General features: G+C 28.2%; 1 protein-coding gene across 8 annotated transcripts in view; it reads left to right on the top strand.

Annotated features, from left to right (window-relative positions):
• Positions 1 to 17,317, top strand: part of LOC119607693 (CUGBP Elav-like family member 4) — a 169,546-nt gene that overhangs the window by 57,555 nt on the left and 94,674 nt on the right. For all 8 annotated transcript variants that reach the window (XM_037961766.1, XM_037961764.1, XM_037961762.1 and 5 more), the window contains one exon: positions 4,328 to 4,407. In XM_037961766.1, the coding sequence (XP_037817694.1) occupies positions 4,402 to 4,407 (6 nt within the window). In that variant the 5' untranslated portion in view covers positions 4,328 to 4,401. The remainder of the gene's footprint in view (positions 1 to 4,327; positions 4,408 to 17,317) is intronic.

Here is a 17,317-nt window from a genome sequence, read left to right as displayed (position 1 = left end):
TTTTAATTAATTTATATTGAAATGAAGACAAAAGCTAAACAATTAAATATTGAGAAAACACCTTGAAGTGTTTAGTTTTGTTGGCAATTTAAAGAATTTCAATTTAACAACTAAATAAAATATTACAAGGAATTTTATTAAATTGTATAGGAATTAATATTAATCATACGTTATGATGTCCCAAACAAATAACTTTAGAATTTTACCCAAACTATACTCAAAACTTACAGAAATTGTAGTAAATTTAAAAGAAATGAATTTGATTCTTAATTAGGAATAAATATTAAGTAGCAAGTTGAACTTAAAGCTGAGTAAAAGACCCTAAAAGTATTAAGCATTTTGTAGGTTTCAGCTGAACTCTTTTAAGGACTTGTAGCTGAAAAAAATTTAGCTATTTTTTATAGTAAAAAGCTTTTGATTTTAAATTAATTTCTACACCCTTGTTTTGTACCTTTTACTCTTTCTATTAACATGTCAAAAAAGTAGATTTTTTTTTTGAATTTCATAAACAATTTACTTGCAATTCAAAAAACGATTTTTGTAAAAGCAAAAAACCAGCTTACAACTCCTGCTGACCCCGGCCAAAATAACAATTTATGAAAAAGCAAGCAACAATACGCCTGGAAGCAGGCAACATTGTTTTTTTTTCTCTCACATAACGCGAACTTATTTCAACTTTAAACGGGTAAAAAATGTTTTCAGTTGCATTAAGTTTATGAATACGTGGGAAAGCAGTAGGTATAAATAAGAGTAAGAGCAAATGGTATGAGATGAGGTGGTACAGTATTGTCATTGTAACCCCAAAGGCTACAACAGCTATGGCAAACAAACAACGTTACACAAAAAAAGAAAAAATAATATTGAAAAAATGCAAAATTTTATTCTTTTTATAAAACTGTTGTTGGCGGTTGTTTAACGCGGAACAACGTTGGAAATTACATTTCCATACTCATTTTACCGGTTTTTGTTTTCTTCACTTTTTACGCTTTTACTGTCCTCATTGTCCTTTCAAGCCTGTAAAAATCTTTTCTGCTATCGAAGGGAGTAGCAAAAGGTGGGTTTGTTATTCTTTTTTTAAGCTGCATGGACATCATGTAGATTTTTTTCTCTTGTTGCTGTTCATTTTTAACAATTTCAGTTCTTTTATTGCGTTTGTTTCTCTGTTGTTGTTTTTTTTCACAAAATTCAACATACCGAGATTTTGGTCAAAACGTTTGAGGCCATATTTGTATTTACGTAAGCAACAAAAAAAAAATCCCCCAGCCAGTTTTATATCCATACAATTTACTTAAATATTTTTTTATTTTTCATGTAAATATACAAGTTCGTATATAAAAAAAGAAACGTACGAGAAAAAGGTTAAAAACAACAATAATACCATGTTGATGACATTTTTATGATGAGCTACAGTTAAAGAAAATAAAAGACAAAGTTTTCTTTTTAGTCAATTTGAAAAAAATGCTGAAAAAAGGGACATGACAACAGAAAAATATAAAGTTAAAAACTCTGGAAATTACAATTAAAAGCAAAAGATATGGCTTAAGTTTTATTTCGCAACAAATAAAAAGTAACAAAAATTGTTTAAAAAAAAGGCTTTTAGGTAAAGTGTTTCACAGAAGAGGGAATTTTTTAACCTTTTTAATACAGTTCCAGTCCAGTTCTAGTTCTAGTTCAGTTCTAGTTCAGTTCTAGTTCAGTTCTAGTTCAGTTCTAGTTCAGTTCTAGTTCAGTTCTAGTTCAGTTCTAGTTCAGTTCTAGTTCAGTTCTAGTTCAGTTCTAGTTCAGTTCTAGTTCAGTTCTAGTTCAGTTCTAGTTCAGTTCTAGTTCAGTTCTAGTTCAGTTCTAGTTCAGTTCTAGTTCAGTTCTAGTCAGTTCTAGTTCAGTTCTAGTTCAGTTCTAGTTCAGTTCTAGTTCAGTTCTAGTTCAGTTCTAGTTCAGTTCTAGTTCAGTTCTAGTTCAGTTCTAGTTCAGTTCTAGTTCAGTTCTAGTTCAGTTCTAGTTCAGTTCTAGTTCAGTCTAGTTCAGTTCTAGTTCAGTTCTAGTTCAGTTCTAGTTCAGTTCTAGTTCAGTTCTAGTTCAGTTCTAGTTCAGTTCTAGTTCAGTTCTAGTTCAGTTCTAGTTCAGTTCTAGTTCAGTTTAGTTCAGTTCTAGTTCAGTTCTAGTTCAGTTCTAGTTCAGTTCTAGTTCAGTTCTAGTTCAGTTCTAGTTCAGTTCTAGTTCAGTTCTAGTTCAGTTCTAGTTCAGTTCTAGTTCAGTTCTAGTTCAGTTCTAGTTCAGTTCTAGTTCAGTTATAGTTCAGTTCTAGTTCAGTTCTAGTTCAGTTCTAGTTCAGTTCTAGTTCAGTTCTAGTTCAGTTCTAGTTCAGTTCTAGTTCAGTTCTAGTTCAGTTCTAGTTCAGTTCTAGTTCAGTTCTAGTTCAGTTCTAGTTCAGTTCTAGTTCAGTTCTAGTTCAGTTCTAGTTCAGTTCTAGTTCAGTTCTAGTTCAGTTCTAGTTCAGTTCTAGTTCAGTTCTAGTTCAGTTCTAGTTCAGTTCTAGTTCAGTTCTAGTTCAGTTCTAGTTCAGTTCTAGTTCAGTTCTAGTTCAGTTCTAGTTCAGTTCTAGTTCAGTTCCAGTTCAGTTCTAGTTAAGTTCTAGTTATGTTCTAGATTTATTTTCATCTTTTATTTGTATCACAATTTTTGCATAAATTTTCATGTTTATTATAGTTTTTTCTTTAAAATTCCAAACTTAGATTTTTCAACTTAAATTTCTTATGTATAATTTTTAAGCCTTAAACTAAAACCTAAAGAAACTTTATTTTTTTTACACATGTTTATAGGTTTTTGATATTTTCCCCCAAAGGACAATAACTCTTGATTTAAATTATAGGCTTTCGAATACAAACAGCAAGTAGTAACAAAAAAGAATGTTGAGAAAAAAAGAAACTTAATAAAACATGAAACTAAATGTAAATTTATGGTTGATTTGAAAACAAATAAAGTAACAAATATAGAAAAAGTTTTGAAGAAAGTAAATTATGATTAAGCAAATGATGATGAAGGCAGAAGTCTTTAGTAAAAAAAGCTTCGGCTATCATATAAAACCTAGAAAAAAGTTAACAAAAAACTTGATTTTAAAATTTTCGAGAAATTGTTGAAAAATGGTGGAAATTTTAAAGTTTTCTTAAAAGTTTTTAAAATCCAAATAGTTATGTTAAATTTCTTAAAGTTTTTCGTTTAACTATGTAGTGTATTTTATACAAAAATTAAACAAATATTTTTTACTAGGGTGGCGTATGATTAATATTAATTAAGAGGTTAATAGACAGTATTGTTAAAAATTAGACTAATTTAAAAGTTGCAAGAAAATTTCAAAGAGATTTGGATGGCTAACACTTCAAGCTTTAATTGCAATATAAAATAATTTATAAAAATTCTTTTAATAATTAAGAAATTTACTTATGATTTAGAACTTTTGAAAATAGAAAATAAAATTTTATGAAAATCATTAATAAAAATTAGGGAAAGTAAGGCTGCGAAAGAGTTTATCAAAGAAATTAGTTCTTAAGAGTTATCTAGAGAATTTTTTCCTCTAAATTTTTAAAATTTTAGCTTTAGAAATTTTCATTTGTGAGGTATTTTTAACACAACATTGTTGCGATATTTTTGTTTATAACTTTTTTCACTCTACATTTTACATCTATTCATTTAAGCTGTTTGTATAACAAAAACACTTGAAAACAGCTACAGAAAAATAAAATAAAATAAAAAAATAAACAACGAAAACAATCATTTCAAAATAAACAATGTATCATGAGTAGAATTGAATAAAAAAAAAAAAACTGGAGAAAAATAGAACTTATTCAAGTGTTAAAGTACTTAAAACTGTTGTATAATTTTGTTGTATACCAGTGACTATACAAAAGCTTTTTGGCAACAGTTAGTTGTTAAAAGATTTTGTTTATATTACCAAAATGAAAACAGGCAGCAACAATATTATTTTTCAAAAAAAGAAAGAAAACTGAATTACCACCCACTTTCAGACTTTTTAAAATATTTTTTTATATTATTGTTTATTTAAAATGAAAACAACATTATACAAAAAAAAATTAAAAATACATCAAATGCTTGACAAACTAATTGAAATTTAATTCCTTGAAATTTGTAAAAAAAAAACATGAAATTGTAATATTTTTAAGCTTCACTGGTTTTAAGTGTAATTATAATATTTTTTTCCACTTTACTAAATGCTAAATTAATTTATTTTTGTTTTTATATTATGATAAAATTTAAATATGTCTGTTTTTTGTTTAATATTTTGTAAACTGTTTTTTTTCTGTCATTTTAGGTTGTGCTTTTGTGAAATTTAGTTCGCAGCAAGAGGCTCAATCAGCCATTACTAATCTACACGGCAGTCAAACTATGCCGGTAAGTTGATCAAATACAAAGTATTTTTTAATTACTAGAATACGTATTAAGATTTAAATATATTGATAAGAATTGAAAAGTGCTTCAAAACTGCTAAATAAAAACGAAATGAAGGCGTTATATACTAAAAATCATTTTTCATGTGTCCTGAGAAAAATTGGTATTTAACTACATTTTAGTCTGAAATTATGAAAAAAAGTTTTATATTTTTTGAAATTTTTTCGAATAAATAATTGTCAAACCTACAATAATAACACAAATGCTACCAAAATTGTAAAATGGAAGACTGGTGCTATTCTTAATACGTACACATAAAAATCTGTCTTAATGGAGGAAAACCTTAAGAGTCCCTCATATATCCTTTTTTTGAAACTGGACAAAAATCAAATTTTAAAGACAGAAAAATATAACAGAAAGACTTAATAGTCGAAAACAAGAAAGTTAGTTTTCTATTTGTAAATTTTTCTTAAGAAAATATGCTTTTAACTCTATAAAAAACTATCAGAAATACACCAAAATAATACAAGGGAAAGCTTATACTGTCCTAAAGACGTAGTTATAAAAATCTTTTATATTGGAGGAAAAACTTAAGACTCCTTTATATATCTTTTTTTTTTTTTTTTTTTTTTTTTTGAAATTTGACAAAATACTTATTTTAAAGGCAGAAAAACATAACAAAAAGTCTTAAAAATCAAAAACTATAGCGTCAGTTTTTGATTTTAAAGAACTCCTCAGAAAACTATCCGAATGCCACTAAATCCCTGAAATGGGAATCTTATACTCCCCTGCTTAAAATTTGTCAAAAAATGTAAAACTAACATTTTCTTGAAGTCGTCAAAATGAATTCATTTTCAAGTTTTTTTTTTTTAAATTTTCTACTGAACATCAGTTTCATGTTTCGAGGTTCAATATTATAGAAATAATCGCAGATATCTGGGGTTTTCCAAAAACTGTTTTCAACATACACACGGACAGACAGACAGACGGACAGACATGGATAAATCGACTTTGCTATTTATAAGGATCCAGAATATATATACTTTTTACGGTCGGAATGACAAACGTAAACACACATATGTATTTCGCGAAAGAGAAGGGCATACAAACTAAAATCTTTTTTTTATATTGGTGGCGTATGATTAATATTAATTGAGTAATTATTTTATATAATTGTTTATAACTTTGGTAAATAGAAAGCTACAAGAAAACTTTTTTATGATAATGAAAGCTAACACTTAAAGCTACATTTACACTATAAAATATTAGATACTCACCTAAATAAAATATTGTATAAAACTACCAGCAAAAGCAGCAACTGAAAAAAAAGGAAAAAATAAAAATTATTAAATGTTTAAAGAAATTTTAGGAAAAATTAAAAAACTACATGAAATGAGTTCAAAAGAAGATTTTTTTAACAGTATTACTTGAAAAAGTCTGACGCATTTTTTAGCTAATCTCTTAACAAATTCAAATCGCCCTTAAAACCTAAACATAAGCTTTTCATCCCTGCTGTAAATATAAATTAATAAAAAAACAAAATTTAAATTGTTAAAATGTTAATAAGGATTTAAATAAAACAAACAAATTTAAACTAAAACCACAAATATATAAACCATCAAATAAGACATACTTATTTGACAGGGTACTTAAAAGACATCTAGTCATTTTAACAAACAACTGTCGTGTTAATTTAAGTTTTATTCCCAAGACAAGACGTTTAAAATGAGGCCAAACAAAATTTTGCCAAAGAAATGTAAAAAAGAATTTATTTATTTATGTTTTTTTTTTTTGCTGTTTTTCGTTTATAAAATTTGCATGACACTCAAGTTATTTTGCACGTAAATTGGTTTTCATCATCTTCGTTGCTTTCACATCACAGCAACAACAACAACAGCCAGAACAACATCTTTTGACACAGGGCGCATACAATTTATTTTCAATCTACATCTCTGGCGTTTTTCTTTTTTATTATTTTCTTACATTTACTTACTTTGTCATTGTTATACAACGTAGATTTTTTTTTGGTTATTTAAACGAAGGTACCCAAAAATAAATTTTATATAAAGTTCTTCTTGTTGCCAAAATCTACTCAATTTGATTGCATTGTAAAGTGCTAAAGAAAGATGTTTTTGGTTTTTTGTTGTTTTTTTCTCAATTATTTTTGTATTTATTTTTTTGTTTATTTATTTATTTGTTAAAACACTTAAATTAAATGAAAATAAATTGATTTATATACAAGAAAAAGTGATTTTATAAAATAAACAAAATAGGCAGAAGGACGGACGGACAGTTTGGCTGTAAAGCAGTTGGCAAATTAAAAACGCTTGTTACATTTGGAATAGAACAACAAGTATAAGTAAATATTATTAAATAAATAATACAAAATTTTAATTAAATTAAATAAACATAGAAATTGTTTAAACAATAGCTAGAGAATCTGTGAAATTTTTAGATTTACTTATAATAAATAAACAAATAGTTTATAAATTAAAATTTGTTCAGATTAAAGCAAATTTTAACAAATTTATAAAGCTTTTGTAAGAGATAAATTAACTTGTTTTGAATGTTAATAAATTTCTAAAAAAATTTTCCACAAATTTGCAGTTTTTAGCTTAATAAACTAAAATGAAAGTTTTTTTACAGGGGGCGTATGATTAATATTAATTAAGGAGTTATATTAGAAAATTTGCTATAACTTGGTTAAATGAAAACGTAAAAGAAAACTTTTAAAGGTTTTTAAAAGCCAACATTACCGGCTTAATGGCTAATAGATAAAAAATGAACCTAAAATTTGTTTGAACTTTAAAACTGCTTTACAATGTAGGATAATTGTAAACAAACAAAAGCAAAATTTGTTAAAATTTCTCAAATTAAGTTAAAAATAATAGATAAAACTTTAATTTGTTAAATATTTTGTTTGTTTTAAAAAAACTTTTGTTTTATTTTATTACAATTAGCTTTGATTTTCTAATATTTACTTTATTTTTCATTCTATTTACAGCTTTAAAACTAGAGTATTTAAGTTTTTTATAAAACAGCCCTCTTTTTAAATTCCTTTTGTCCATAAAAACCATAAGCTGCTTAAGCAAATGTTGTTATTTTAAATAAAAAGTTTTTTGCAGTTTATTTTTAATTTTTTTAATATCTAACTTGGAAAAAAACCACTCATTAAAAAGGAATTTTTGTGTTTTTGTAAATATTAAAATACAATGTAAAAACCTATAGTTTTCTTTTTTTCTTTCATTAACCTTTTAAAACTCAGGGGAGAAATCATGTTATAAACAATATTATATATTTTTCCATTATAAAACGAAATAAATATGAAAAAAGCAAACATTTAGCAGCAGTAAAAACCCGTGTTAAGCTCTTAACACCCAACAAAAGAAAGGTAGCAAAAACATTAAACGTAGTAGTACAAAAAAAATTTTAAAAATAGCAGTAAATTATAAACAACTATAGGTATTATAAAGTATTATCAATTAAGCCTTAAAGTAGATACCGGAAATTTTTTTTACTTTTAAATAAATAAAATTTTAATATTTTAATTACTTTTTCTTTTCCTGCTTTAATAACAAACAAAAGTTTAAGCTTTAAAGTTAAATGAGAAAAAAACCAACTGACTTTAGTAAATGTTAGCCTGTTTTTAGCAGCTTAAAAAAGTTACAGCTTATTAATAGAAAAAAATATTTAAATAAAGCTTTTTGTTAGCTTAAAGAGAGTGAGTAGTCTATGAAGTTTTGTGTGTTTTCTTTTCAATAATTGTTGAAAACTTTTTCTGTTTGTTTTAGTGTTTTCAATTGTTGAACGGAAGTGCTGTTGTGGCAACTTCCGTTTTATTCAGGTTTTTTTTTTTTTTTTTTTTTGTTATTTATTTCAAAGCAATTTTTGTTTAATAATACTTTTGGAAAAAATAGAATTATTATTGAAATTTCCTTTTATATGTATTAAAAAAACAAGTAAGAGTTTTATATTCCACTGTGCCGAATCTTATATACCCTTCACCATGATGTGTTAAGAAAAACAGTCAGTATCGATTGTAAAACAAAAAAGTACCAGAAAGTTCCCTTTTATAGATTCTCATTCTATGAGGGTGCGGCGTGTGTTCATAAAAGCCAAAAAGTACTAGTGATAAAACGAAAAAGTACCAAAAAGTTCAATTTTTATATTTTCATTTATTCCTGGATCTACATGTCTAATTTTATGTTTCTAGTTTCAATATTATAGAAAATCCAAATACATTTTGAAGAACAAAAAAGTACCAAAAAGTCCCCCTTTATAGGTTCTCAGTTAGTCGGAGCACTACACGCTTAATTTCTTCAATATTATAGAAATTTCAAAAAATGCCTTTTGAAGAAAGAAAAAGTACCGAAAATATCCTTTTATAGGTTCTCCGGCCTTTACATGCTTAATTTTTAGTTTCTATTACGGTACTTTTTAAATTATAGAAAATTGAAAAAGTACCTTTTCAAGAACGAAAAAACACCATAAAGTTCCCTTTTATAGGTTCTCACTTACTCCGGATTATACATGCTGAATTTCATGTCTCTAGGTTCAATATTATAGAAAATCCAAATACATTTTGAAGAACAAAAAGGTATCAAAAAAAGTCCCCTTTTGTAGGTTCTCACTTACTCGGGGCTCTACATGCTTAATTTCAAGTCTCTAGATTCAAAATTTTAGAGAATTAGAAAAGTACCTCTTGAAGAATGAAAAGGTACCAAAAAGTCCCCTTTTATAGATTCTCACTTACTCGGGGCTCTACGTGAAACACGAAAAAGTACCAAAAAGTTCCCTTTTAAAGGTTCTTAGTTAGTCAGGGCTCTAGATGCTTAATTTCGTGTTTCTAGGTTCACTATTATAGAAAATTCAAAAAGTACCATTTTAAGAACGTAAAAGTACCAACAATTCCCATTTTATAGGTTCTCACTTACTCGGGGCTCTACATGCTTAATTTCATGTCTCTAGGTTGAGTGTAATAGAAAATTCAAAAAGCACCTTTTGAAGAACGAAAAAGTCCCCTTTTATAGCTTCTCATTTACTCTGGGACCTACATACATGCTTAATTTCATGTTCCTAACCAATAACAATAAACAGCTTCATACATTCGTAACATGTCTCAGCATGCAACAAAAATCTATATTATTGATGAAATTTTTGGAGGTTGTATTGTATTTTGGCTCATATCTCCATTATTTATGAACCGATTTTTTTGATTTTACATAGGAAACTTCTCGAAAGCATGTCTAACAGAATTATTGATAACTTGGGTCCCGAAGATATTTGCGGTTTCAGAAAATTGATTTCAATAAACATACAGACACACAGACAGACAGACGGACCTAGCTTAATCGACTCCTCTATCTATAAGAATTGGGAATATATACATATATATATATAGGATCGGAAAATTACAAACGGATTTAAAGTTTGAGTCCCGAAACTAACTAGAGTCTTTATAAAATTGATTTCAACAAACATACAGACCGAAGGACATAGCTTAATCGACTCCTTTATCTATAAGGTCTCGGAATATATACACTTCATAAGGTCGGAAAATTACAAACGGAATGACAAACTTATATATAAGTGAAGGGTGCTTGTAAAATGTTCAGCAAATACATTTCATTTATAACATCTTAAAACCCTGCTGCTAACATTTTTTTATGTATCTACTTCTCCTCCAACATATTTTAGAGATTCATATTGAAATCTTTCTACTTTTTCACTTAACTCCTTGTTATTTAACTCTTCAACAGTGGAACTGCTTTAGGCTGTAAGCAAAAAAAAATAGAATCTCTAATGTTTATTTTCTTTTAGGTTTTTTTTTTTCTTTGCAGAACTGTGTGCATTTGATATCCGCTGTTGTGATTGTTTTTGAAAGTAGTCGAAACTTCACAGTTTGTTTGTCTTGTATAGTTGTTTGATTTTCTTGAATTCTACGTTTTTTGTTTCAACGCTATGTTTATTTCCGTTTTTTTTCCTGTTTTCTTCAACAAATTTCGTTCGTTTAGACCAAAAAAAAATCTCACTCAAAGAAATTTTTTTAGCAATTTTTTTTTGCGTTGTATTTGTTGGTAAACATGTGTTTTGCATGTTAAGCATTAAGTTGTGCTGTTTAACAATCTTGTTGTTGAAGCTTTTTTTCTGAACATTTTCCTCTGGTGTTAGGAAAATAACAAGGAAAATAAAATTTAATGAAGCATATTTTATAGGAAATCGATTTTGTTATAGAATTTAAAGCAATAGAATACTTTTAAAAAGAAAAATTTGAAAATTTGAAACAAAATATAAAAAATTCTTAATTTTTAATTTGAAATTTAAAAAGAAGACAAAGAGTTATAAAGCTAAAATTGGTTACAGGAATGAGGTTTGGTGTCTTCTTGCTGTATAACAAATCTCATTACAATTCCTTGCTATTTGTGGAAGTTCTCCATATATCCTTTTTATGGTCATAAAGAAAAATTTAAACTTTTTCTTTGTAAAAAAATGTTTAAAATTAATAGAAATTTTTTAAAAAATGAAAGTAACTTATAGAAAATCTCAAAAATTCAATAATTATTTTTTAAATTTTATTTAAGCTAAATTTTGCAAAAATTTATTTAAAATAAAGAAATATTGAGCTGAAATTTAGTAAAAGAACGTGGCCTTATATGTTTTAGCATTATACCAAAAATCATTGCAATTGTTATAAACATAAAGAAGTTCCACATATATCCTTTTTGAAAATAAAATAAATTTAAAATTTTCTTTAATTTTTAGTAAAAAATATTAAATTTTCTTTTTATAAAAATAATATCTTAAAGATTTCATTACACAAAAAGCCATTTCTATAACATAATTAAATTAAACACACAAAAAACAACAAAGCCTTTTAGGCGAGAAAGGAAGAGAAGAGCAACAATTTAGACAAAAAGGAAAAACTTTAATTTATACAACAACATAATGATGATTATGATGACACAAAAACTTAAATGACATCAGGTCTATTCTCTACACCTTCTACTACAAAATGCTTGTTCTTAAACATCATAGCCGCCAGTCAAATAAAGCATTTACACAAAATACACACATACATATAACAAAGAAAAAAAAAAGGCTTCAAATTTATGCTCGACATGCTCTATAAATCCAACCAGGGGGAGATGGATGTAAATCTACTATGTACGTATGTATGTATGTGTATGCGTGTAAGAATGTTTTTACTTTAGCTTCTGGCAACAGCTGCAATTTTTCACCTGAAACATTCATTCATTCGTTCAGGGCTTCAAGATGAGCTATTAAGTAACTCTAACAAGGAATTTGTGTTGTTTTTTTTTTTTTTCTATTTCTTTACTTCTTCTTAATACTGGGTAGAAAATTAACAATTTTAATACAAACATTGGCTGTTGGTTTTTATATATATTTTTTTATACTACAAAACATAAGAAACTCGTTATTTTCAGTTTTTTTTCATCTATTTTTTGTTAGATTTGTAGAAAAAAGATGTGTATGGCAGAGGGGTATGGTTGTAACACTTTGAGGTAATTAGTGTAGCAGTGCTGCTTACACTTTGTTTAAAGGCATAAGCTCTTCAGGCATAGAGCATGAGCGATAACAAGAACGAAAAAAAAATTGAAATAATCATAATAATTCTAGTGCATTTTTTCTCATGACTGGTAAAGGTAGTAGAGTACAAAATACTTGACAAGTACAAGCATGTACAATTTTTGCTCATTTTTGTTGTTAGCTACTTTTAGGCAAGGATATTTTTGATTGTATTAAGCTTTTGTGGATGAGGAAAAGCAAATTGGTGGAAAGAAATTTTATAAAAAATAAAAAAATTTTAATTTTTTGACAAAAAATTTTATAAAATTTTTTATAATTATTAAAACTGTGCGATTTTAGCAATAAGGACGTGGCAATATGTTGTCTTAATGCACACCAAATTTTAGCTCAAAATATTCAGTATTAGAGAAGTTCTTCATATATCCTTTTTGAGAATATTTTTGAAATATTCGATTTTTATGCCTTAGAAGAGCTAATAACCGTTTTATTGTATAAACGATTAGAATTAAGCGCTTAAAATACACTAGTTTCTCCACTAAAAAAAAAAAAAAAAAAACAATATTTGTAAATTTTGTAAGATTTTTCATAAAATCCTTAATATTTTTTAAAACAACTTGATATCACTTATACAACATCAACACGTTGAGAGAGTTCGGATTAAGCATCAATCTCAGATCTCTAATCTTCAATTGTAGATCTTTAAAGAGTTGCAATTAAGATTGAATTGCATATCTGTAAAGACTCCCACATGTTTTTTGATTTTAAATCTTTAGAGTGATCCAATTAAGTTTCAATTCTAGATCTAAAGAGATTAACACTTAAGGTTCAATTGAAGATCTTTAGAAAGATCCGCAGACCTTGGGAGAGTGCCAATTTGTGATCTTTAGTGAGGACTTTCGTTTGCAAGTCCATTAAAGCAGTAAACGTTCTAATACCCTTTGATTTTATATACAATGATTAAGCTAATTTGTATGTTTATATAGAGTCCAAAACAGTCCTCTCGACCTACTCTATTTCAACCACTATTCTTTAGCCTTATATTTTACCTCTAAGGGAAACAATATACAATTTTTTTTTTTTTTTATTAATTACTCCGTCTAAATGTTGTTCGTTTTTTCTACAAAAAATTTTTTTCTGCATAAAAATTCTCTTAGTATATAAGTATATGGTTAAATTAAAAAACGTGCCAGATTTTTTTTTTCTACATTTCATTTTTTGCCCTATAACAGTGTAATGCTTAGTTTAAATTAAAATACTCTCCTGTGTAATTTTTTACCATCATAATATTTCTTTTAATTTTTTTACTGCATTATTTTCTCTACAATGAATTTTAGTTTTCTAACACCTCATACTCATACTCTCTTTCATTAAAGCTTTGTAAATTTATAAAAAATAATTTTGCGTACGTTGCTCTTATTTTTTGCATAAAATAAAGGTGTTTCTTAGAGTGTACATAATGTGCATTATAAATGTTAAGATTTATATTATAAATATTAAAAAGAGAAATCTTTCAAGAAAATTAATTGTTTAGGAAAATAGCCTAAAAGTATGCTTTAAAACTTCTTTCATTTTACTATTTTATTTTCGCCCATAAAAATCAATTATCTGTCTCTTTGTTTAAACTTAAAAAGTTATTATTAACATTTGTGTTTAATTTACCAAAAAGTATGCTATAAAAATTATCTACTTCATTTAAATTTAAACATAAAACTATATCTCATTATAAATTCCTAAACATTCTGTATAATGTTCTAGTAGTTTTATTAAAATTTTGTTAAGGAAAACAATTTGCTTGGCTGTTCTTATAATTTTAGTATATTTTTAACATAACTGTGATTACTAGACACTTTTTAACGTTATTCACCCCCCTCCCTCAACCTAAAAGTATACTTTATAATTTAAATAATTTCATCATCATTATCTTTAACTATTTTATCTGCCACCATATGTTGGTATTTAACAATATACACTTTGTTAAGTAAAAAAGAAAAGGAAAAACAAAATTTTATTTAAAGCACCTTGATTATGCAAGCATGAACATGAACGAATACAATGGCAACAGCAAAAACAATCAACAATAACGATACTGACAATAATAATAACAGCAACAGCAGCAACAATAACAACAACAAATAACTATGTAACTTAAACATATGTTACACTCCTCTTTATTCACGTAACTCTGTAACGTAACGGAAATTTAAATTTCAAATTTTTTTGTATTTATTCTTTACAGTTTTATTTTTATTTCCACAAACGATTTTTTAACATACTGTGAAATTATAACGAATTGACTCTTATGTTTGTTTTAAACATTTTTTTGGTGGCTTGTTTTTTCTCGTTTTATTTTGGCAGCAAATATCTACAAAAAGCAATAAAATCACGGTTTACTTAAGGTAGTTTTGCTGCTGCTGTACATCATGTTCTAAAAATTATTTTTCAAGAATTTTTTTCAAGCGTTTATGTCGAAAAAAAAAAACAAACATGTCAAAATTATACATGTGCTCTAGATATCGTGCATATTTTTTGGGGGGTTTTTTGGCGGTGCCATAATATTGGTTGAGGGAAAAACTAGACTGCTCTATAGAACTTGAACTAACAGTTCATTCGAGATTGTTTAAAGTTCCCTATTAGTCATAAGTAAGGGTTCAATCAAAGATCATGAGAGATTGAACCAGCACAAGAGAACTGAGCTAGAACTGAACTAGAACTGAACTAAAGAACTAGAGAACTAGAACTGAACTAGAACTGAACTAGAACTGAACTAGAAACTGAACTAGAACTGAACTAGAACTGAACTAGAACTGAACTAGAAACTGAACTAGAACTGAACTAGAACTGAACAGAACTGAACTAGAACTGAACTAGAACTGAACTAAACTGAACTAGAACTGAACTAGAACTGAACTAGAACTGAAACTAGAACTGAACTAGAACTGAACTAGAAACTGAACTAGAACTGAACTAGAACTGAACTAGAACTGAACTAGAACTGAACTAGAACTGAACTAGAACTGAACTAGAACTGAACTAGAACTGAACTAGAACTGAACTGACTAGAACTGAACTAGAACTGAACTAGAACTGAACTAGAACTGAACTAGAACTGAACTAGAACTGAACTAGAACTGAACTAGAACTGAACTAGAACTGAACTAGACTGAACTAGAACTGAACTAGAACTGAACTAGAACTGAACTAGAACTGAACTAGAACTGAACTAGAACTGAACTAGAACTGAACTAGAACTGAACTAGAACTGAACTAGAACTGAACTAGAACTGAACTAGAACTGAACTAGAACTGAACTAGAACTGAACTAGAACTGAACTAGAACTGAACTAGAACTGAACTAGAACTGAACTAGAACTGAACTAGAACTGAACCAGAACTGAACTAGAACTGAACTAGAACTGAACTAGAACTGAACTGACTTGAAACTGAACTAGAACTGAACTAGAACTGAAGAGAAGAAACTAGAACTGAACTAGAACTGAACTAGAACTGAACTAGAACTGAACTAGAACTGAACTAGAACTGAACTAGAACTGAACTAAACTGAACTAGAACTGAACTAGAACTGAACTAGAACTGAACTAGAACTGAACTAGAACTGAACTAGAACTGAACTAGAACTGAACTAGAACTGAACTAGAACTGAACTAGAACTGAACTAGAACTGAACTAGAAATGAACTAGAACTGAACTAGAACTGAACTAGAACTGAACTAGAACTGAACTAGAACTGAACTAGAACTGAACTAGAACTGAACTAGAACTGAACTAGAACTGAACTAGAACTGAACTAGAACTGAACTAGAACTGAACTAAAACTGAACTAGAACTGAACTAGAACTGAACTGAACTGAACTAGAACTAGACTGAAGAAACTGAAAGAGAACTGAACTAGAACTGAACTAGAACTGAATAGAAACTGACTAGAACTGAAACTAGAACTGAACTAGAACTGAACTAGAACTGAACTAGAACTGAACTAGAACTGAACTAGAACTGAACTAGAACTGAACTAGAACTGAAAAACTAGAACTGAATAGAACTGAACTAGAACTGAACTAGAACTAGAACTGAACTAGAACTGAACTAGAAAAACTGAACTAGAACTGAACTAGAACTGAACTAGAACTGAACTAGAACTGAACTAGAACTGAACTAGAACTGAACTAGAACTGAACTAGAACTGAACTAGAACTGAACTAGAACGGAACTGAACTGAACTAGAACTGAACTAGAACTGAACTAGAACTGAACTAGAACTGAACTAGAACTGAACTAGAAACTGAACTAGAACTGAACTAGAACTGAACTAGAACTGAACTAGAACTGAACTAGAACTGAACTAGAACTGAACTAGAACTGAACTAGAACTGAACTAGAACTGAACTAGAAACTGAACTAGAACTGAACTAGAACTGAACTAGAACTGAACTGAAAACTGAACTAGAGAACTAGAACTGAACTAGAACTGAACTAGAAAGGAACTAGAACTGAACTAGAACTGAACTAGAACTGAACTAGAAAACTGAACTAGAACTGAACTAGAACTGAACTAGAACTGAACTAGAACTGAACTAGAACTGAACTAGAAACTGAACTAGAACTGAACTAGAACTGAACTAGAACTGAACTAGAACTGAACTAGAACTGAACTAGAACTGAACTAGAACTGAACTAGAACTGAACTAGAACTGAACTAGAACTGAACTAGAACTGAACTAGAACTGAACTAGAACTGAACTAGAACTGAACTAGAACTGAACTAGAAACTGAACTAGAACTGAACTAGAACTGAACTAGAACTGAACTGACTGAACTGACTAGAACTGAACTAGAACTGAACTAGAACTGAACTAGAACTGAACTAGAACTGAACTAGAACTGAACTAGAACTGAACTAGAACTGAACTAGAACTGAACTAGAACTGAACTAGAACTGAACTAGAACTGAACTAGAACTGAACTAGAACTGAACTAGAATGAACTAGAATGAACTAGACTGAACTAGAACTGAACTAGAACTGAACTAGAACTGAACTAGAACTGAACTAGAACTGAACTAGAACTGAACTAGAACTGAACTAGAACTGAACTAGAACTGAACTAGAACTGAACTAGAACTGAACTAGAATGAACTAGAACTGAACTAGAAACTGAACTAGAACTGAACTAGAACTGAACTAGAACTGAACTAGAACTGAACTAGAACTGAACTAGAACTGAACTAGAACTGAACTAGAACTGAACTAGAACTGAACTGAAAGAACTAAAACTGAACTAGAACTGAACTAGAACTGAACTGAACTGAACTAGAACTAGAACTGAACTAGAACTGAACTAGAACTGAACT

Source organism: Lucilia sericata, unplaced genomic scaffold (genome assembly GCF_015586225.1).
Source record: "Lucilia sericata isolate MDLA Ls3-8-SP2 unplaced genomic scaffold, ASM1558622v1 Contig000731F_arrow, whole genome shotgun sequence".
Taxonomy (NCBI): Eukaryota; Metazoa; Arthropoda; class Insecta; order Diptera; family Calliphoridae; genus Lucilia; species Lucilia sericata.
The sequence above is the reverse complement of the archived record's forward strand: the minus strand, read 5'-3'. Positions and strand labels throughout refer to the sequence as shown.